A 22,786-nucleotide genomic window follows, 5' to 3' on the forward strand; every position below is an offset into this window, starting at 1 on the left:
TAGCTTAGCACTCGTCCTTGGACAACAGCTAGTTTAGCATTTACCCTAGGACAGTACTTCTCAAATAGTGGGGCGGGCCCCCCTGGGGGGTATGGTGGGGCAGGAGAGGCAGGGCGGGACAACTCATACAGTGGTTTATACAGATAAATAAATAAATATTATCAGGTTCTCAATAGAATTTCAATGGGGGGGCGTAAAAAAATATCTGTCCTCTAGGGGGGGCATGACAGAAAATAACTGAGAACCACTGCCCTAGGACAATAGCTAGTTTAGGATTAGTCCGATAGGAATAGTCACAGGTTGTCTGTTAGTTGTTAAAACAGCTTGAAAATATATATATATTTATTTATATATATATTATGATATGATAAAAAGTCTTCAAACTCTTAGATTTTTTCCCCCCACAAATAATTTCAATGATTTTATTTACATTCTAATGTCAAATCATGAGAAATCAGAGAAAATGTCATGAAATCATGAGAAATCAGAGAAAATGTCATGAAATCACGTCTTCTTCTTGTTGTCTTTTCTGTGGACATCTATGACATCATCACTGTGACATCATCGGTTTGTCTTGGCTGGAGAATTTTCCCAGGATTCATCAGGTGAAGAGGGTCCAGCATGTCCTTCACCCTCTGCATCAGCTGCACGGCTGCAGGCCCCACCTCCTCGCACAACAGCGCCCTCTTCCCTAAACCCACGCCATGTTCCCCGGTGCAGGTGCCGTCCATGGCCAGAGCTCGTCTGCACAAAGCACCACATCACGTCTTTATCTCACCGTGAGACAGATGTTTGTAAACCACTCACTCTCCCACACCAAAGTCCACAGAGAAAACCAGTGATTTTAACATCACACACTGTGAGGTCACTGCAGTGTTTGAAATCCAACGTTCAGATTGACCTCATTGACACAAAGTGACCACACGAGGCAGCAGAGGAGCAGCAGCTAAATTCACTGATTTTCTGCCTGGACTTTGGTGTGGGAGAGTGAGTGTTCCCTCAGTAACAGGTTACCTGGCGAGTCTGTCGGTGAACAGGTGGAGTCTGTGCAGCTCCTCTGGGTCGTCGGGATCGACCACCAACAGGCAGTGAAAGTTCCCGTCACCTACGTGACCTGCGATCGGACCTGAAGGAGGAAAACTTCCCAAGGTCAGAATCAAGCACTTTCAAGGTCAAAAACTCAAAATGATCATTTCACAGTTTTATGACGTTAATTAAAGTATGTTGATTAAAATCGTGCTTATAATGGTCTCACCTGTCAGCCTGCTTTCAATCAGGTCCTCTTTGGTCTCCTTAATGATTTGAGGCAGTCGAGACAGAGGGACACACACATCTGTGGCGTAGGCCTGTGCATGCACACACACACACACACACACACACAAAAACACACAGTGGAGCTCGGTGAAAACACAACTCTCAGTTTTCAAAATAAAAGCCTATGAAATACAGGGTTCCCAAAACCTTGGTTGACATAACATTCAGTCAGTGATGGTGTCAGTGATGTGAGTGATGATGTCAGTGATGTCAGTGATGATGTCAGTGACGATGTGAGTGATGATGACAGTGATGATGTGAGTGATGATGTGAGTGATGAGATGTCAGTGATGATGTCGTGATGAGATGTGATGATGTCAGTGATGATGTGAGTGATGAGATGTGAGATGATGATGATGTGTGATGATGTGAGTGATGATGAGATGAGATGATGATGAGTGATGATGTAGATGATGTCATGATGTGAGTGATGAGATGTCAGTGATGATGTCAGTGATGATGTTAGTAATGATGTCAGTGATGATGTGAGTGATGATGACATGATGATGTCAGTGATGAGATGTCAGTGATGATGATGATGTGATGATGAGTGATGATGTGATGATGTGAGTGATGAGATGTGAGTGATGATGTGAGTGATGAGAGATGATGATGAGATGATGATGTGAGTGATGAGATGTCAGTGATGATGTGATGATGTTAGTAATGATGTCATGATGATGTGAGTGATGATGACAGTGATGATGTGAGTGATGTGATGTGAGATGATGACATGATGATGATGATGTGATGATGATGATGATGTTAGTAATGATGTGATGATGTCAGTGATGATGTCAGTAATGATGTGAGTGATGATGTAGTGATGTCATGATGATGATGTTAGTAATGATGTCAGTGATGATGTGAGTGATGAGTGATGATGTGATGAGATGATGTTGATGTCAGTGATGATGTCAGATGATGTCAGTGATGATGATGTGGTGATGTCAGTGATGATGTCTGATGATGATGATGAGTGATGATGTGATGTGATGAGTGATGATGTGTGATGATGTGAGTGATGATGAGTGATGATGTGATGATGTCAGTGATGATGTGAGTGATGATGACAGTGATGTGATGAGTGATGATGTCAGTGATGATGTGATGATGTGAGTGATGATGACAGTGATGATGTGAGTGATGATGTCAGTGATGATGTCAGTAATGATGTGAGTGATGATGTTAGTGATGATGTCAGTGATGATGTCAGTAATGATGTGATGATGTTAGTAATGATGTCAGTGATGATGAGGGATGAGATGTCAGTGATGATGTGAGGGATGAGATGCCAGTGATGATGTCAGTGATGATGAATGATGTCAGTGATGATGTCAGTGATGATGATGATGTCATGATGACGATGTGAGTGATGTCAGTGATGATGTGAGTGATGATGATGATGGAGTGATGATGATGTCAGTGAAGATGATGAGTGATGTGAGTGATGATGTCAGTGATGATGTCAGTGATGATGTGAGTGATGATGTGAGTGATGATGTGATGATGTGATGTGAGTGATGATGTCAGTGATGATGTGAGGGATGATGATGTCAGTGATGATGTCAGTGATGATGTTAGTAATGATGTCAGTGATGGTGTCAGTGATGATGATGTGATGATGTGAGTGATGATGAGATGATGATGTGAGTGATGTCAGTGATGATGTGATGTGAGTGATGATGACAGTGATGATGTGAGTGATGTGATGCAGTGATGATGATGATGATGATGATGATGATGAGTGATGATGTCAGTGATGATGTGATGATGATGAGTGATGTCAGTAATGATGGAGTGATGATGTTAATGATGTCAGTGATGATGTCAGTGATGATGTCAGATGATGTGTGATGATGTGATGATGTCAGTGATGATGAGTGATGTCAGTGATGATGTCAGTCAGTGATGATGTCAGTGATGATGATGATGTTAGTAATGATGTCAGTGATGATGACAGTGATGATGGATGATGAGTGATGATGACAGTAATGATGTGAGTGATGATGTCAGTGATGATGACAGTGATGTGAGTGATGATGTCAGTGATGATGTGATGATGAGTGATGAGATGTCAGTGATGATGTCATTGATGATGAGTGATGTCAGTGATGATGTCATTGATGATGTGAGTGATGTCAGTGATGATGTGTGATGATGTCAGTAATGATGTGAGTGATGATGTCAGTGATGATGTTAGTAATGATGTCAGTGATGATGATGATGATGATGAGTGATGATGACAGTAATGATGAGTGATGATGTCAGTGATGATGACGAGTGATGATGTGATGATGATGAGTGATGATGTGATGTGAGTGATGATGTCAGTGGTGATGGCAGTAATGATGTGAGTGATAATGTCAGTGATGATGTCAGTGATGATGTCAGTGGTGATGGCATTAATGATGTGAGTGATGTCAGTGATGACTGATGATGTCAGTGATGTCAGTGATGATTTCAGTGATGATGTGAGTGATGATGTGATGTCAGTGATGATGTCAGTGATGAGATGTCAGTGATCATGAGTGATGATGTCAGTGATGATGTTAGTAATGATGTCAGTGATGATGTCAGTGGTGATGTCAGTGGTGATGGCAGTAATGATGTGAGTGATGATGTCAGTGATGTCAGTGATGATTTCAGTGATGATGTGAGTGATGAGATGTCAGTGATGTCAGTGACGATGTGAGGATGATGTCAGTGATGTCGATGATGAGTGATGATGAGTGATGAGATGTCAGTGATGATGTGAGTGATGATGATGATGTGATGATGTGAGTGATGTCAGTGATGATGTCAGTGATGATGTGAGTGATGATGTCAGCGATGATGTGAGTGTGTGTGTGTCTCTCACCTTACAGCCTGGTCTTAGCGACAGTGCTGCGTACCACGCGTCATGACGAGCTTTCCACAGACGCTCCCGTGATTCTGTGTCCTGAGCCCAAAGAAAATCTGAGCCGTGGTTACTCTGAGCAATTTCCTCTGTGCAAACACACACACACACAGAAACACACACATTAATGATTAAATGATCTCCTATAACTTTTCTCTGTCATTTTCAAAGATCTTCAGAAGGAGGAGCTTTAGGTGTCACGATCACCTCACACCAGCTGATGTAACGAGACTAACCAGATTAATGAGAGAGACTAACCTGGTTGATGAGATAAACCAACCTGGTTAATAAGAGAAACTAACCTGGTTAATGAGAGAGACTAACCTGATTAATGAGAGAGACTAACCTGGTTAATGAGATAAATTAACCTGGTTAATTAGACTAACCTGGTTAATTAGAGAGACTAACCTGGTTAATGAAAAGATCAAAGATCACCATTTAGTAAATGAAGAAACACAAAGTTATTCTTTTAAACCTAAAATACAAACAGATTATATCAGGAAATAAATGTGTTTGTTGAAATAAATGTAAATAAAAATTTAAAAAGAAAAGTGTGTGTGTGACACCTGTTGTGTTGACCTGCTCCTCTAGGCTGTGCTGTGAGCCGTGAAACTCCAGGAACAGAGTCGGTGTCACAGGATACGACAGACGACTGAAGCGGTTACATGCATCTATCATGACGTCATCCAGGAACTCTGCAACACACACACACACACACACACACACACACACACACACACACACACACACACACACACACACACACACAGAGAGACACACACTCACACAGACACACACAGAGACACACACACACACACATAATAGTAACAGCTGATCTTCATCCCCAGCCTTCAAAATAAAAGTGTCTCAAACACTGTGCTCACTGAAATGACAAAATAAGACATTAGAACTTAGTGATGGAGGCAGCAGTGTGTGTGTGCGCGTGCATGCGTGTTTTCTATGAGGGGCATTTTATGCCAGCCCACTGTACTAAAACGCCTTAAACCGCGTCGCCTACGCTGCATAAAGACTGAAAAACACACGTGTATCGCGAGTTCACCAAATAATGTAGGGTGACGGGTGATAAGTGTCATGCCACGTTCGAACGCAGCGGAAGCCTGTGCGCACGCTCGTCTCAATGTACAAATAATTCAGTCAGTCAGTCATCATCTAACCGCTTTATCCTCCACCAGAGGGTCGCGGGGGGTGCTGTGCCAATCTCAGCTACATCGGGCGATAGGCGGGGTACACCCTGGACAGTTCGCCAGTCCATCGCAGGGCCACACACAACTAGAGACAAACAACCATTCACGCTCACACTCACTCCTACGGTCAATTTAGAGTGTCCAATTTACCTAATCCCCACATTGCATGTTTTTGGACTGTGGGAGGAAGCCGGAGAACCCGGAGAGAACCCACGCACACACGGGGAGAACATGCAAACTCCATGCAGAAAGGCCCTTGTTCCAACCGGGGCTCGAACCCGGGTCTTCTCGCTGCAAGGCGAGAGTGCTAACCACTACAGCACCGTGTGGCCCATGTACAAATAATTATTTAATTTAATTTAATTTAATTTAATTTAATTTAATTTAATAATTATTTATTTTAATTAATTAATAATTATTTGTTTTAATTAATTATGAATTTAAATTAATTATTAATTTAAATTAATTATTAATTTAAATTAATTATTAATTTAAATTAATTATTAATTATTTATGTATTATTTTTTATTATTTATTTATTTTCGGAATAATTTCAGCTACTATAAAAAATATCCTGACAGCTCTGATGGGGCTTGGGATTCATCTATAAGTTCTGCTTTCTTCTCAACAATCCTGTATGAACCTGAGACTATATGTGTAACAGCTGATCTGTGTAGATAGAAAATGAATAACGGTCAGGTCCTGATGATCCAGTGTAACTCGTGCGTAAATGCGCACAGCCTCTTCCTCACCTCACAGTTTGGCACCTGTGCAATGGTTCAGTCCCTGATAGACCTCAACATCCTGTTATAGGCGTGCACACGCTATAGGTCGTTAACGCGTGTGTGACTATTGTACTAAAGCCAACGCTTCAGACGCCTTAACGTGTGCACGTGTGACTGAAATAAACTGTCACATCGCTCTCTCTTGGTAATACATGGACCAGACCCGTCTCCAGACCTCAGTTTTAAGGGGGGCATATGAAATGCAAAATATACGTACTGTTATTAGCCTACAGTACGTATATTTTTTATCATCCGATACTCTATTCGCGCAGCATGTAATCATCACGTTAAACATAACCAACAGCAATATGACCAGGTATAGCCTACAACCAGCGTGTCATTTGTAAATCATAAGGTGCCGGAAAAACACAAAGTTTACATTAGACAGCGCAGGGATGACGAGATGGACACAGGTCCCGGAACGCACACAGAAAACGGTACTGAAGAACAACAACACACACGCCCACTTACTAATGTACATTCTCCCTTGAAATTACAGATAAAAGCCCTTTTATTTGTTTTTATTTATAACTCAATAGAAATCAATTAATTTTATTATTTTATTAAATTTTATTAATTAATAATTTGCACACAGGCGTCCGCTGCGTTCGCACGAGGCACGGCACGAATGACCCCTCGCTATTTGATTTCCACAAACACTACACAGTGTGTGTCTGTACGCTCGTGTAGAATTGTAGTTAACAGTCACGCGTGGTCATCATGTCACGTATTTGAGGCGTAGTTCACCCGTCACGCACCCGACACGTTAGAGGGTTGATGTCATCGCAGAGAGGCTGTACACACATTTTTAGTATAGTGTGCTGGCATAAAATGCCCCTGATAGTGCATGTGTGTGTGTGTGTGTGTGATGGAGGCAGCAGTGTGTGTGTGTGTGTGTGCGTGTGTGATGGAAGCAGCAGTGGATTTTCTCTCTGGACTTTGGTGTGGGAGAGTGAAAGTCTCTCACCAATGCGAGCGATGGGAACTCCGGCCTGCAGGATCTGCACCGTGCTGTCCACGGCGTCCTGGACTGAGGGAAAGGAGCAGACGGCCGACACCACGGCCTCTGGGATGCCGTACAGGCGTAATGTAGTCTTGGTGATGACCCCCAGTGTGCCCTCTGACCCCACAAACAGGTTGGTCAGGTTGTAGCCAGCCGCAGTTTTCCTGAGGATTAATAATGAGGTGTAAAGTGAATGAGAACAGAAAAGAAAAAGGCTCTTCTGTCTGCATGTATGCTGAGGTCACCTGGCTCGGCGACCTCTTCCTGCTGTGTGGACGACGGTGCCGTCAGACAGAACCACCTCCAAGTTCAGAACGTTCTCCCTCATGGTTCCATAACGCACCGCGTTAGTGCCGGACGCACTCGTGGCAGCCATTCCACACAGAGACGCGTCTGCTCCAGGGTCTGAGGCAAGAGGATGGTGACCAGTCACTGACCAGTCACTGACCAGACACTAACCAGACACTGACCTGACACTTACCTGACACTTACCTGACCAGTCACTGACCAGTCACTGACCTGACACTGACCTAAAACTGACCTGAAACTGACCAGTCACTGACCTGTCACTGACCCGACACTGACCTGACCTGACACTGACCTGAAACTGACCTGACACTAACCAGTCACTGACCTGTCACCGACCTGACACCGACCTGTCACTGACCTGGACCTGACACCGACCAGTCACCGACCTGACACTGACCAGTCACCGACCGGTCACCGACCAGTCACCGACCAGTCACCGACCAGACACCGACCTGTCACTGACCGACACCCACCAGTCACTGACCTGACTTACCTGACCAGACACTGACCTGTCACTGACATGACACTGACATGACAAGACACTGACCAGACACTGACCAGACACTGACATGACAGTGACATGACAAGACACTGACCAGACACTGACCAGACACTGACCTGTCACCGACATGACACTGACATGACAAGACACTGACCAGACCTGTCACTGACATGACACTGACATGACACTGACATGACACTTACCTGACCAGACACTGACCAGACACTGACCAGACACTGACCAGACACTGACGTGTCACTGACATGACACTAGTTAGTGTTGTATTACTGACCCACAGGAAACCACAGACCAGTTTCTCTCAGGAAGACGTTCAGAGTCTTTCGAGTCACACCAGGTTCTACAGTCACATCAAAGTCCTCCTGGTGCAAATCCAGGACCTGGTCCATGTTCCTCAGACTGAGACACGCACCCCCCTACAGGCAGACAGAGGAAACACAGTTCAGACAGACAGACAGACTGTGTCTGTGTCTCAGTCCAGGGTCTGGATCCTCTTTAGTCTGGATCTGTCATCCAGATGTTGTCAAAGTGTGTCACAGCGCTGTGGGCGTGTCCTAACTGACACATGAATCATATTAATAAAAATAAACAAATAAATCAGCAGAAAACATTTATGCAGATTTATGGGATGTTTTGAACAGTCTGTGATTCAGTACTCTGAACTGAAGAGGGCAGCGCTGAGCCTCTTGGACACAGACGGACAGATTTAGAAGAAGAAGAGAAATCAGTCCAAAGTCTTGAATCACAGGCTGTTCATTTAACAAAACATCCCATAAATCTGCGCACGCACACACACACACCTCTCACCTTCACAGCACTGACTCCGCCCTCCAGGCCCGTCCCAGTGCCAAAGGGGATGATGGGAAATCTGTGGCGGTGGCAGAGTTTGGCAAGAGCACTGACTTCCTCCACACAACGAGGAAACAGAACCACATCTGGAGGAAAACATCTACACAACAGATACACACAAATCATCACTGAAAACTCAAAATATTCACATTTAAGAAGCTGAAAATGTGAGAAAGTAGATTTAATTATTAAAAACACTCGAGTTAAATGGTTGCGGTCGTACATTAAAGCAGTGTGAAAGTGTCAGGTCAGCTGACTCATCAAACATGATGATTATGACAGTGATCATGTGACGCTCACTGACCTATGAACAGACTCGTCTCTGCCATGTTGTTCTCTGACCGCGTCACACAACAACACACCGTCATCACCACAGATCGATCTGAACGCAGAGAGAACGCCGTCCTGACACACACTCTACACACACACACACACACACATTAACTCAACTATTTTAAAAGCACGTGAGGAACATAACTCTGTGATGACCACGTCTTTATCTCAGTGTTACACAGACGTCTGTAAACCACTCACTCTCCCACACCAAACTTCATAGAGAAAACCAGTGATTTTTAATTCATGAAAATAAGACATTTGAACTTAGCGATGGAGGCAGCAGTGGATCAACAGCTCCCGTGTGGGAGAGTGACTTACAACTTTACAAAGTTCCGTTTCCTGTTGTTAAAGTGTGTCTCGCGGTGAGGTAAAGACGGGATCATGTGACGTAGATATATAAACAGCTGACACTCACAGTGCTGTAGTGACGGAAGTTTCTCTGCTGAAGCACAAAACGCTTCAATGTCAAACCAAACACCATCGTTTCCGCTCACACAACCACCGCCGCTCCGCTCACCTGTCAAACACTTCCGTTTTACAACACTTCCGCTAAAAGCTTTTCACAATAAAGTCAATCATTGATCGGTTTAACCATAGATAGACATAAAGGCTAGAACCTGTCTTACGACGTCGAACGTCCGCACATGGCGGCCATCTTGCCACAGTCAGCTCGCTGACTCATAACATGTGTTGTAGTGGTACATGGACTTTTTAAATAACCATAACTTGCTAAATTTTAGACAGATTTTCAAGCGGTTTGGTATGTTAGAAACGTCAGAGTAGTTATTATCTCTTCTATCTCTTCTTCTTTTGATAACTGGTTCTGTTACACTCAGACCGCCAAGCAAGCACAAAAATGTCCCATCCAAACTGAACCTTTGAATATACATATTTACACACCGACAGTATATAAATATGCTATATATATGTATATGTGTGTATACATGTACATATATTTTATAAATATATATAAAACTGCAGTTTGAATAGGTTTTACATGTTTATACACACGTTATATGCATATATATATATACACATTATGTATATACACGACTGTAAAAACAATGGTTTAAAATGGTTATAAATAAAATAACATGTTTTGTGACAATGAAAACTTTAAACTTATATATTCAGGTGAAAATAGTGTAATTCATTGTTTCCTTCAATTTGGATAATTTCAGTTTATATTCCTAACGCACTGACCTTTGATCATTTTACAATAACACACACACACTTAAATATCACAATGACAGAAAGGCATTTATTTTAAAAATATTTCACTGCTGATACAGAACACTCGTCATACTCATATATATATATATATATATATGCATAAAGTTTACTCTTAGCATGATAATATTTAAAGATTAGATACATTATCCGGTGTGTGTGGGGGTTATCAACAAGGGAAACACTGTATTGTAGTGTGTAGAATGGAAACATTGAAACAGAAAAACCCCACAACAGATACAGAAGAGATGTCAGCTGCTGCCCCCGGGAGGCCTGGAGCCAACCTGACTGCGTGCGTGTGTCTGCCTGTGAGGAAAGAGTGATGTCGACAAGACAAAGAAAAAATATTTGATTTGAAAATATTATATTCCATGTTTGTTAGTTTTACACGTGTGTGTGTGTTCTTTGAAAACCATTAAAGTTAAATGTAACATATCTACATTTAAAGTGTGTTCAGGTTCCACATGATTGAAATCTATACCACTGAATGACAGCTGCAGTGATAGTTGATCAGTGTTTGTCAAACTTTTGTCTAACGTCATGATTGAGTTTGAATGATTTCTTTGTTTTTATGGAACAAAGAAATGAGGAAATATTCACATTCAAGAAGCTGAAAAATCACACAAACCTAAACTCGACAATCAATAAATGAAATGATTTAACTGAAGCTGGTATTAAAATAATACATGCGAATGTGTGTCATCATAGACCGTTGACCCGTCATGGAAGTCAAACTAAATTATAACACAGATTTTCTTTCTTTTAAAAACAACACTTTGTTCATTATTGTCTTCTTTCCACACAGGCAGGGGGCGGGGCAAGTACAAACAGGAGGAGGAGCATGACAAGATGTGACCTCATCATATAACCAGTTGGCCCCACCCACCCCAAGTCGGGGTGTTTGTTTTCTTCTGTAGTTTAAATGTAACGTCTGTAGGGGGCGAAGACACGCGCCGCCACAGCCAGAGAGGGCGGGGCAGAGTGGATGCAGCAGGAGGTTATCAGGGGAACATCCAGGTGAGGGTGTGGAGCAGAGCTGAAAGGAGGTGGGACTGGGAGCTGACAGGAGAATTTCTGGAGTATCTTTAGCCCCTACCCCTGGACAGTCTCCGCCCACACTGATCCTTACTTTTAGATTTTTCACTTTGAAAGTGTTTTTCAATCCTGTCAGAGTCTGTCACCATGGCAACGACAGAGAAGCTGCACACACACACTCACTCTCTCTTACACCGGTGAAGACAAACAGTGTGAGCAGGAAACACGACTTGCAGTGCAGACAAGAAGTCCAGCCCTTCTCTCTCTCTCTATGTCTGTCTCACAAAGGCCAGGGCAGGTCACTGAAGTCGACGGGGCCCCCGAGGCCGGCGTCGGCCTCCAGCAGAGACATGATGACTGCCATGGCCGCCTCGTCGTTGCTCGGGCTACTGGAGCCAGGCTCGTCCATGATGTCGATGCTCAGGTGAGAGTTATCGCCTGGACAACACACACAAACCACAGATCATGACCTTTGACCTCAGGAAAAGGATTTTCATTTATTCAAGTCATGCTACTGCTCTACTAAGTCTAATGCTAAGCTAACTCTTCAACTGGAGCTGAAACTAAAACAAAGTTAAATTTTGTGTTCTTGCTAAGTACACCCCGGGGGCTGATGCTAAGCTAACTGTTCTCCTGGAGCTGATGCTAAGCTAACTGTTCTCTTCAGGCAAATACAAAGCTAACAATTTCCCCGGGGCTAATGCTAAGCTTACAGTTTACCTGAGGCAAACACTAAGTTAACAGTTAACTACTAACTACTACAGTAAAGTGTGACAGTGACATACATATTTTCTTTCTGCCCCGCCCACTCCCTCTCTAGATGCCAACACCTGATTGGTGAGAGAGAGAGAGAGAGAGAGAGAGAGAGAGAGAGAGAGACTCACTCATGATGGACTGGTTTGAGTATGGATACCCAACAGAATCAGGTCCAGGGATGATTCCAGTGCTCGGCAGCTCAGGTGTTCCTCCATTCTGAATCTGCACACACACACGCACACAGATCAGTTTCCATGTGAACTCTCCAGTCACTGAAGGATCATGGGTAACATTGTCAGTATGTGAGGGGTGATGAGTGTGTGTGTAAGACCTTCTTGCCCCCTGGTGAGCAGGTGTCAGGTGGAGGTGTGCTGGTGATGTTCAGAGGACTGGAGCCACAACTGGAGGGGGAGGAGCCTCTGATCCTGACACACACAATTTAGTGTCAGTAAAACAATCATTAAAATCACTGTTTTTTTCTGTGAATCTAATCTCTTTAACTGATTGAGATCAGCGTTGTCGTGACAACAAGCCACTCCCCTCACCTCTGGATCTCCATCACCTCCTCCGCGATCATGCGTCCGATCTTCCCAGCTCCTGCTCTCGTGCCGCCTGGGATTCCTGGCACCGTCTGCAGAGCCCGCCTCCCACCACCTGACCGTCCAATCAGAGCAAAGACATTTTGTTTCAGTAATGCTCGAAAAAGTCACGGGTGAAGGAGAGGAGGGTGGGGCTAAAACTGTCCAAGGACATGTGACCTGTGTGTCACTGTCACACCTTCATCTGAATGTAGTTAGCTTAGCATTGGCTTAATGATAGTAGTTAGCTTAGCATTAGCTCCAGGGTAACAGTGAGTGTAGCAGGTGACTTACCATTTATGACAATAGTTAGCAGTAAAGAACAGTAGTTAGCGGTAGTGAGTAGTAGTGAACAGTAATAAGCGGTAGTGAGTAGTAGTAAACAGTAGTTAGCCGTAGTGAACAGTAGTTAGCAGTAATGAACAGTAGTGAACAGTAGTTAGCGGTAGTGAGTAGTAGTGAAGAGTAGTTAGCAGTAATGAACAATAGGGAAGAGTAGTTAGCAGTAGTGAATAGTTAGCAGCAGTGAACAGCAGTTAGCAGTAGTGAAGAACAGTTAGCAGTAGTGAGCAGTAGTTAGAAGCAGTGAACCGTAGTTAGCAGTAGTGAGCAGTAGTGAACAGTAGTTAGAAGCAGTGGAGAATAGTTAGCAGTAGTGAACAGTAGTTAGAAGCAGTGGAGAATAGTTAGCAGTAGTGAACAGTAGTTAGAAGCAGTGGAGAATAGTTAGCAATAGTGAACAGTAGTTAGCAGAAGTGAAGAAGAGTTAGAAGTAGTGAACAGTAGTTAGAAGCAGTGAACCGTAGTTAGCAGTAGTGAACAGTAGTTAGTTAGTGACTGACCCTCTGAGGTGAGAACACTGTCCATGCTCTGAGGTGAAGCAGCAGATTGAGGATAATCTGATCCTTCCATCATTGGACACCTGTGCACACACAAAGACGAGACGTGAGAAGAGTTATCACAACCTTTGACCTTTGACCCACATGTAAGCTTTGAGCTTAAATGTGATGAGGAAAAATGTGAGAGACATTGTTTCTCAAATAAAGTTCAAAATCTTTGTTTTCTGATCTGATGGTTTTGTGTCCGAGTGTGTGTCACTGTGTGAGTGTGTGTTGTGTACTTACGACACCACAGTGTTGGTGGAGACGATGTACTCCACCTCTTTGGTCCACGGGTTCATGAAGCTGAACCAGCGGCTCCTCAGTGTGATGAAAGAACCGTCTTTAATCTTGAACTTGTAACAGTTGGTGTTGATCTTCTCTCTCATCTGCAGCACTGATGTCATCAACAACAACACAGACGTTAGTGCGTGCGTGCGTGCGTGCGTGCGTGCGTGCGTGCGTGCGTGCGTGCACACTCACCTTGTCTGTGACACTCAGCCAGGTGAGCAATGTCGTCCTGGTGGAAATACTCATAGAAGGACGTTCCCAGCAGCTCCTGAGGCAGGTAGGCCAGGATGGCTGTGGCTCTGCAGGAACACGACACACAGTAAACAAACAGTACGTGTACACACACACACACTCCAACCCAGACCGTGTCTCACCTCTGGTCCACAAAGACGAACTTGCCGTCGATGGCGTGTCGGGACACATACTCTGTGGCTTTGACCCTGATGTCAGCCAGGCTGGGCTGGGGGACGATGTGGGGGTGCAGGCGGCCGATGGCCACCAGGCAGCTCAGGTTACAGCCTTCGTTATCAGGCTCGTTGTCCTCGTCCAGACCCATTTTAGTGGGAGGCCAACTCTTCAGGTAACCTGTGCTGTGGATGGTGCAGAAGCTCTTACGGTCAGCTGTGGAACAAGAGGCAGAAGAGGAAGTGAACATTCTACAGTTGTCTATGTTCTGTCTTATCAAATATGTTCTGTCTATTTTATATAATTTCAATTCAATGTTACTAACCCATGCATTATACTGTTGTCCACCTAGCTCTCTCTCTCTCACCCCACCCCCCTCCCTCCTCCCGCTCACTCCCCCTCCCCTTGTCAGTCCACTCCCTGTCCCCCTGCCCACAACACATAATCATAAAACAAATAAATAAAAATACTGCAGTTCCGAGTGTCACAGACTCGCCCTGCGCATAACAAATCTGTCCGACACCACAAGGCATGCAGTCAGCCATATTACATGTCCTGGGTGCTGGACAGAACAGGTTAATAAAAAAGAAGAAGAGGAAATGAACAGTGATAACCTGAGAAGGACATCGCCCCCTGCTGTGAGGACCATGGAAAACACTACAAAGGATTTTCACATTTCTGAATTTTAGACCCAGACATATTTTTATGTTACACTCTGTAAAATAATCCAGTAAAGGATCAAATGCTTCACTATGAGGCAGACCTTTGTAAACCACTCACTCTCCCACACCAAAGACCACATTTAGTCACTTCACTATTTGAAATCAAACGTTCAGATTGACCTCAGTGAGTGTGTAACAGTGAAATAAAGACGTGATCATGTATAAACTGATGTTCAGTGACCTCAGTGTCTTCCCTTGAGTCTCTGCTGGCAGACACATGTTCACAGAGTGAGTCTCTGTGTTTCAGGCTTGTTCTGAGCAGCAGGGGGCGCTCACAGCACAGCCAGCGCTGACTACATGTGAGTACCTGATAAAAAAAAAATATCACACTTCAGGTGGAATTGCTGTGTTGTGTGAAGGAGACACTTGTGAGACAGACCTTTCTTCTTTGAGCAAGTGGAGGGAAAGTCTTTGTCTTCTACTTTGACTGAAGGTCTGTTGCACTTCATCCTGCAGAAAAACGAGCGTCTGGCTCCAGAACAGAGACGAGACGGACCCGGGGTGATGTCTGTCTTCACTGGAAGACCAGCTGCACGCGCGCACACACGCACACACACACACACACACACACACACACACACACAAGACTTGAGGTTAAAGTTGCAGTCTAAACTGTCTGCTTGACTTACATAGATGGAGTTGTTCTGAATTTTCAGAAAATGTTCAGTGAGTGAATACTTCTGATATCTGGCCTTTATTCAACCGTTTAGGAATCACAGTCCTGAGAAGCTGACGTCACAGATATGTGACGCGCCGCTGTATCTTGTCTGTGATTGCACGCTCGTTCCTCTGAAGTCCTGAGATTCTACTGTAATGACAAGTATATGAGCACAAAGCTCCACTTCTCTACTACCATCCATCTTCTCAAGCTTCATCCCCCACATTAGGGTAATGGGGGGGTGTTCAATCTCAGCTGACATAGGGCGAGAGGCGGAGCCACACCCTGGAAAGATCGCCAGTCCATAGTTTTTCAATTTTCTAGATATCACAGACGGTCTAAGAGTTACGGTGATGGTGTGTGTGTGTGTGTGTGTGTGCCTAACAGGTCACAGAACAGTGGATTTTTAGCGACGCCATGAGAGAACCTGTCGCTTCAGGTGATGCTTACTTTTAGCGTCAATGAGCCTCTCACGGGGCGCCGTGTCGGAGGAGGACAGCTGCTCTTTGACCTTGGCGATGTCCTTGGGGTGAAGGTAGTCAAAAAGGCTCTGGCCAATCAGGTCGTTCTGAGGAGAACAGAAGAACTGAATACAGGGCGGGGCTACAAGGGAAGAAATCTCATCACACAACATCTCATGTATCAGAATATAGAGGACATATATATGGATATAATCAGGGTTCTAAATTAACACCCGCCAAAAATTAAAATTAAAAGTTAAAAATCATTTTGGCATGAGGCAATCACGTCAGTCAGAGCTGCTCTACTGTTCTCGCTCCCTGGGCAGTACTGACTACATACTGAACACTGTCGTGATGCTACGTGATGACGTATAAGACGCCCATTGGCTGCGCGCAGGCAGTGCAACCAACCATCATGAGAAACCATGGAAACAGAAAACACAAAGAAGAAGAAGAAAAAGAATGAATGAATGAACAGAGCAGAATGTTTCTGCCACGTTCAAAAAGGTTAAGAACCCCTGCTGTAAACTACACTGCAAACTAGATGGTAAACTACACCGTAAACAACACTGCAAACTACACTGTAAACGACACTGTCAACACACTGTAAATTAAATTAAAATAAATACAATCTACTGTTCATGATCTTTATTACATGATCTTCAAATGATTACCTTTCATTTCAGGGAATATCTACTTTATTTCTTTGCATGAACGATATTTATGTGTGTTACAAACAATGACATTGACTATGAATATGGTCACATTCTGCTGTAACACAAATAATTGGGATTATCATGTCACCATATATATATTGACATAATATCCAAATGTTGACCAGCCCTGATATAAATGAGTTAGAGTGGGGATTAATGTCCTCGACACACTGATCCAGTAAAGTAACGCAGGTAAGAAGGCAAACATTCACGTACCTGGCTGTAGTTGAGGATCTTGTAGACTGATTCAGAGACAAAGAGAATTTTTCCACGGTCACATCCAACCACAAACAGGAAGCCATCAGCAGCCTGCACCGTCACACACAAAACACTGCAATCAATAATCACCATCATCTACTTTCACATCTACAGCAGCTCCTGTGTCCCCGCCAGCTAAAATCACTGGTTTTCTCTATGAGGTTTGGTGTGGGAGAGTGAGGTTTACAGACGTCAGTTTCCTGTTGGAAAAGTCTAAATAAAACAAGAGAAAACAGTCTGGAAATGATAATGTTGTCTAACATCTTGTTATTGAATTATGTCTTTGTTTTATAGAGAAAAGAAACCAGAACACATTCACATTTAAGAAGCTGAAAAATCAAAGAAACAGTTGAAAATTAATAAAGTGATTGACTATCAAAATATGGTTATAGTTTTGTCTGTCACTCACCCTCAGTATCAGGTGCTTGAGTTCATCGTCTGACAGGAAGGAAGGTTTGTAGTTGGCCTCAGTGTACGGATTAGCTGCTCCTGCACACAGTAAACAAGAATCAACAAGAGTCAACGAGAAGAAACGAAAATCAACAAGAGTCAACGAGAAGAAATGAAAATCAACAAGAGTCAACGAGAGGAAACAAGAGTCAACGAGAGGAAAGAAGAGTCAACGAGAGGAGTCAACGAGAGGAGTCAACGAGGAGTCAACGAGGAGTCAAGAATCAATGAGAGGAGTCAACGAGAGGAGTCAAGAGTCAACAAGAGTCAACGAGTCAACGAGAGTCAGAGGAAACAAGAGTCAGCGAGAAGAAACAAAAGTCAACGAGAGTCAACAAGAGTAAACAAGAGTAAACAAGAGTCAACGAGAGTAAACAAGAGTCAACGAGAGGAAACAAGAGGAGTCAAGAGTCAACAAGAGGAGTCAACAAGAAGCGTCAAGAGTCAACGAGAGGCGTCAAGAGTCAACGAGAGGAGTCAAGAGTCAACGAGAGGAGTCAAGAGTCAACGAGAGGAGTCAAGAGTCAACAAGAGGAAACGAGAAGAAACAATAACAAAGAAGAAGAAACAAGAGGAAACACAACAGTCACATAGTTTCCAAAAATCTTAATTTCTATCTTTTTTTTACTTTTTAAATGAATTTAGTCTTTTCTCTTGTTTTATTGTTTTGAAACCAAAAAAAAAAAAAAAAACTCATGACATTAATGTTGAGACTCTGATTCATATATACAGTATTTGGCTGACCTCGGAGCGTCTTCATGTGCTGCACTGCCATACGCAGCACCGTCAGTTTGTCCAGTTTCCGGGACATGGCGTTGCAGGTGGGCACCAGCGACGCCAGCTCGTCGATGAAGCTGTTCATCTTGTCCCGACGCCGTTTCTCGATCTGACTGTGAGCCTCTCTGTGGAGGACATGACACGGCCTGTGAGTCACTCACATATAACACAAAAATGGCAGAATGTGTTTGACCAGGTGGCGCCCTCTGCTGGACCAACTCCGTGTGTCAATGAGATGAAGGAAAAACTGGCTTCAGTTCAAAAACTCCGCATCAGTGTTTACCTGGCGTTCTTGATCCGGCCCTGTTGGTCACTACAAAGAAAGAAACAGAAACTGGTGATGAGACGGTGTTTGTTTGTGACTGAAGTAAACTGTTCAATTCAATCGTGATCTGATGGTAAAATGTGCCGAGTCACAGGTATCAAATGTGCCGAGTCACGGGTAAAAAAAAAGTGCCAAGTCACAGGTAAAAAAAAAGGGCCGAGTCGCGGGTATAAAATGTGCCGAGTCGCAGATATAAAATGGGCTGAGTCACAGGTATAAAATGAGTCACAGGTACAAAATGTGCCGTGTCATGGGCATAAAACGTGCTGTCTCACGGGTATGAAATGTGCTGTGTCACAGGTATAAAAGATGTGTTGCCATGGTAACAGTGGTTTCTCACCTGCCCAGTTTGTCTTTGTCTGGATCCATGTCACTGAGCACAAGAACAAAATTATCAATCGATCATCAATTCAAGTTCAAGTTGATCTGTATCAATAATGAGTAAAGAGCATTGATTAAACTTACTCAAAAGAGAATCCATCAATCCTGAGGAAAAAAAAACATATTGATTAATTTATCAGTCGTGATTCAAGTGATTATGTTGTACAACATGTTTCCTGTGTGTCCCTGTGTCTCACTGGTAGTCAGTGGAGCTGCCCTTCCTCTTCCTGGTGAAGTCCATGGCCGTGGTGCTGCTGCTGCTGATGGACGAGGAGATCAGCTCAGTGGAGTTTGGAGACATGAAGTCAGTCATGGTAGAAGAGATGTCCATCCTCTGGTCAGCCATCAGGTCATCTGTGGTTTTTAACCATCAACAACACACTGAGTGAGTCAGTCAGTCACATATGATTCGGCTTTAATCATTTTTGTTATATGGAGCAAAAAAGGCAGAAAATATTCACATTTCAGAGGCCGAAAAACTGATCGATTATCAAAATACAGTTCAGCAATGGATTCATTGAATAATTGTTGCAGGTTGATATGACGACACACTCACCACAGATGTTCATCACTGCCTCTGTGTTGAAATCATCTCCTTCCATTCACACGTGAGCCTCAACTGTATACACACACACACACACACACACACACACACACAGTGAGCAGGAAAACATGATGATGATGATGATGATGAAGTCTCTGAGTTGAGAGCAGGTACCTGTGTATGTCACTGCTCTTGTCGTCCTCTTCTTCTTCTTCAGATGTGCTCAAGTTTGAAATTGCTGAGTCAGAGCACGAGGACGATGTCGTCACTTTACACTCATGACGTGTGATTCCCGAGCAGCTGCGACAAAACCTCTGAGGACACAGGGAGACAGGCCGAGACATGACAAGGTTTTAATCATAGGCTGAAAGTTCACTTTAAACACTTTAAACACTTTAAACTGCATCAGTGTGAATGTATTCAGATGTTGGAGCCGGAGCCGTTTCACTCACTCTCTCTGAGGTTTGGTGTGGGAGAGTGAGTGGTTTACAAACTTCAGTTTCCTGTTGGAAAAGTCGGTCTCACAGTGAGATAAAGACGTGAATGTGTTCTTAAAGACATTGTAGACACGACTCAGCATTCTGTTCTGGGACAGAACTGTGGGCGAGCAAAGAAGGATACGAAAAAAACCACTGTGTCATGATGAAAGAGGCTGAAAGTGGGTCAGTCAGTCTCTGCACTCTCGCTGCAGGAGCCTCCATTTAAATCCTCCACCAGTGAGTCAGGCTGTCACATACAAGCAGCCAGACACTGATCACTTTATTGATCCTGATCAATAATGAGATTCAATCACAGCACAATATTTCATCTGTTCACTATGAAGTGAGTATTCAGAGTGTCTATATAAATTATGATTACTGAAGGAGGGAGGAACCTTCCTGTTCTACTGTGACTCATGTCACCAGAACCTGCCCGGTTACTGTTGCTAACACACACACACACACACACAATAATGTAACAATAATAATACTAATATAATTCACACTAAAATCACTGATCATGTTCTGATGTGTCATGAAAGCTACAATCACTCCATTATAAATCATCCACAACATTACGTAACACACTGAAGTCACATGATCTTTCCTCATAAAAAGACCGTCAACCAGATTTGAACAAAACTGAAAACACTTTAAAGATTAAATAAATCACACTGATGAGAAGTATCCAGAATAGATCGTCACTGACACCTGCTGGTCAAACCTGTGTCCACATCTGTAAAAATAACAATAGCATCATCGACTGCACGATATTGGCTTTAAAATGTATTAAGAGATATTGACAAACACGCTGAGATCCCCCAATACCATTCATGTCGAAAACAGCAGCTCAATAGCGCCCTCTACTAGGGGTTTGTATATCGTCGTCCTTCCTCGTGTGATATGATAAACTCTACACCAGGGCAAATATCGATATTATAATGAATAAATGAAGTCGCTCTAAATAAACCGTTTCACTCGCTTGGCGTCACTACCTCACGTCTCCTCGCGGTGGCGCTGCTCAAGCGAAGGAGGTAAAGTTGTGCTTTCTCTATGTTGTGAATAAACAGAGAAACGTTAATGTTTTCTTCACTCTGTGTGTGTGTGTGTGTAGGAATTCTGTTTTATATACAAAAGATTCATAAGTGTTAACTGTATCTCCCTGTGTTAAATACACTTCTACATTTATCATTAATCTAGAGCTGCAACTGAAGATTATTTTCGTAATCGATGAATCTGTCAATTATTTTGTCCATTAATCGATTAGTTGATTTATCAGTCACATTTAAGACGCTGAAAAATCTAAGAAACTGGTTTGAATTATTTGAAAAAACAGGGATGTCCGACAATATCAGCCCGATATTGGCCTATGTATGTGATATCGGTTTGTAGCGGTTTTTTAGCCAATAACTTAAACCTGAAAATGAGTGAATAAATGTTTGGTTGTGAATTAGCAGGCGGAGGAAATTCAGTTGAACAGGAAGTGCCTTTATTTTGACAGTCACAATGTTACGCTATACATGATATTCATAGAAAAGCCAGAGTGTCATTAACTGCAGGAACACAAAACACAAAAACACAAATGTGGCAGTAATCCTAATCCGGAAGTGTTCTCGGTGGTGACTTGAGCGTACTTGGTAAAGCCATGTATCCCAGAATGCTTTTCGTCGGAACACAGCAGACAGAGAAAGGAAATATAAACCTGAAATAAATATTTTTCTGTGTCCCGAAACAAAGTTTTCAGATCACTTGAGGCGAGAAATTAGTCATTTAGAATTCAAACATGTATTGTGGTGGGAGGTGATCAGTGCTCACAGGGCCTAAGTGTTGGACAATATCGGCATTTTGAATATCACTAAAAAAAAAAAGGCAATATCAAACATCCAATTATCAACATAGTTATTGATTAATAATTGAGTAATTGGTTCAGGCCTACATTAATGTATATTTTATAGTGATCACCATAATCCCGATATCACCGTCACCATAATACCAATATCTATCACCATAATCCCGATATCACCATTACCATAATACCAATATCCATCACCATAATCCCAATATTATCACTTTCACCATGACCCTGATATCTATCACTGTCACCATAATCCCAATATCACAGTTACCATAATCCCAATATTATCACTTTGACCATAACACTGATCTCTATCACCGTCACCATAATCCCAGGAGACTGAGTATTGTGTGCCGGTGTTTCCTCACCACAGTGTATATGTATGTATGTATATATGTGTTTCTGTGCGTGCGTGCGTGCGTGTAGGTGGAGCTGCTGTCGAAGAAACACCGAGGCCTGTTTACACTGTTCACGTTACACAAGCCCACGGAGACAACAGTCTCCCCGGCACAGAATTCTGCGGGTACCGGGCAGCAGTGAGGGTTGGCCGGGCTAAAAAAAAAAGAGGGCGGAGACCCTGACGAACATCAAGCTGCTGCTAATAGAAGCTAACTAAGATGACAGCATCGAGATGCTAATAAAAGACGCTAGCTGTGACGTTAGCATCCAGCAGCTAGTGTGGCTATCTCGGTCAGAGCTAACGTCCCCTCCTCCTGCTCCGGGAAAAACACAGTGACATCGACGGCGAACACACCGACGAGTCTCCG

General features: G+C 43.3%; 2 protein-coding genes across 2 annotated transcripts; both read right to left on the minus strand.

The window, feature by feature from the left end:
• Positions 1–513: 513 nt before the first annotated feature.
• ldhd (lactate dehydrogenase D) lies at positions 514–9,737 on the minus strand. Its single transcript, XM_044035176.1, has 11 exons — positions 9,636–9,737; positions 9,189–9,301; positions 8,843–8,984; positions 8,310–8,451; positions 7,452–7,611; positions 7,171–7,370; positions 4,780–4,908; positions 4,175–4,302; positions 1,256–1,346; positions 1,015–1,126; positions 514–744 (listed from the first exon to the last, which is right to left on the minus strand). The coding sequence occupies exons 1-11, from the start codon at positions 9,699–9,701 to the stop codon at positions 540–542; spliced, it is 1,488 nt and encodes a 495-aa protein (XP_043891111.1). The 5' UTR covers positions 9,702–9,737; the 3' UTR covers positions 514–539.
• Positions 9,738–10,461: 724 nt separating this feature from the next.
• On the minus strand, positions 10,462–20,021 carry LOC122775394 (aryl hydrocarbon receptor nuclear translocator-like protein 1). The gene is made up of 19 exons (XM_044035238.1): positions 19,860–20,021; positions 19,698–19,760; positions 19,339–19,495; positions 19,226–19,246; positions 19,101–19,133; positions 18,719–18,748; positions 18,403–18,560; positions 17,618–17,697; positions 17,167–17,259; positions 16,224–16,341; positions 15,495–15,644; positions 14,363–14,609; positions 14,181–14,287; positions 13,944–14,094; positions 13,662–13,741; positions 12,787–12,895; positions 12,573–12,666; positions 12,370–12,463; positions 10,462–11,923 (listed from the first exon to the last, which is right to left on the minus strand). The coding sequence occupies exons 2-19, from the start codon at positions 19,741–19,743 to the stop codon at positions 11,766–11,768; spliced, it is 1,926 nt and encodes a 641-aa protein (XP_043891173.1). The 5' UTR covers positions 19,744–19,760; positions 19,860–20,021; the 3' UTR covers positions 10,462–11,765.
• Positions 20,022–22,786: the final 2,765 nt, after the last annotated feature.

This window comes from Solea senegalensis, linkage group LG10 (assembly GCF_019176455.1).
Source record: "Solea senegalensis isolate Sse05_10M linkage group LG10, IFAPA_SoseM_1, whole genome shotgun sequence".
NCBI classification, from domain to species: domain Eukaryota; kingdom Metazoa; phylum Chordata; class Actinopteri; order Pleuronectiformes; family Soleidae; genus Solea; species Solea senegalensis.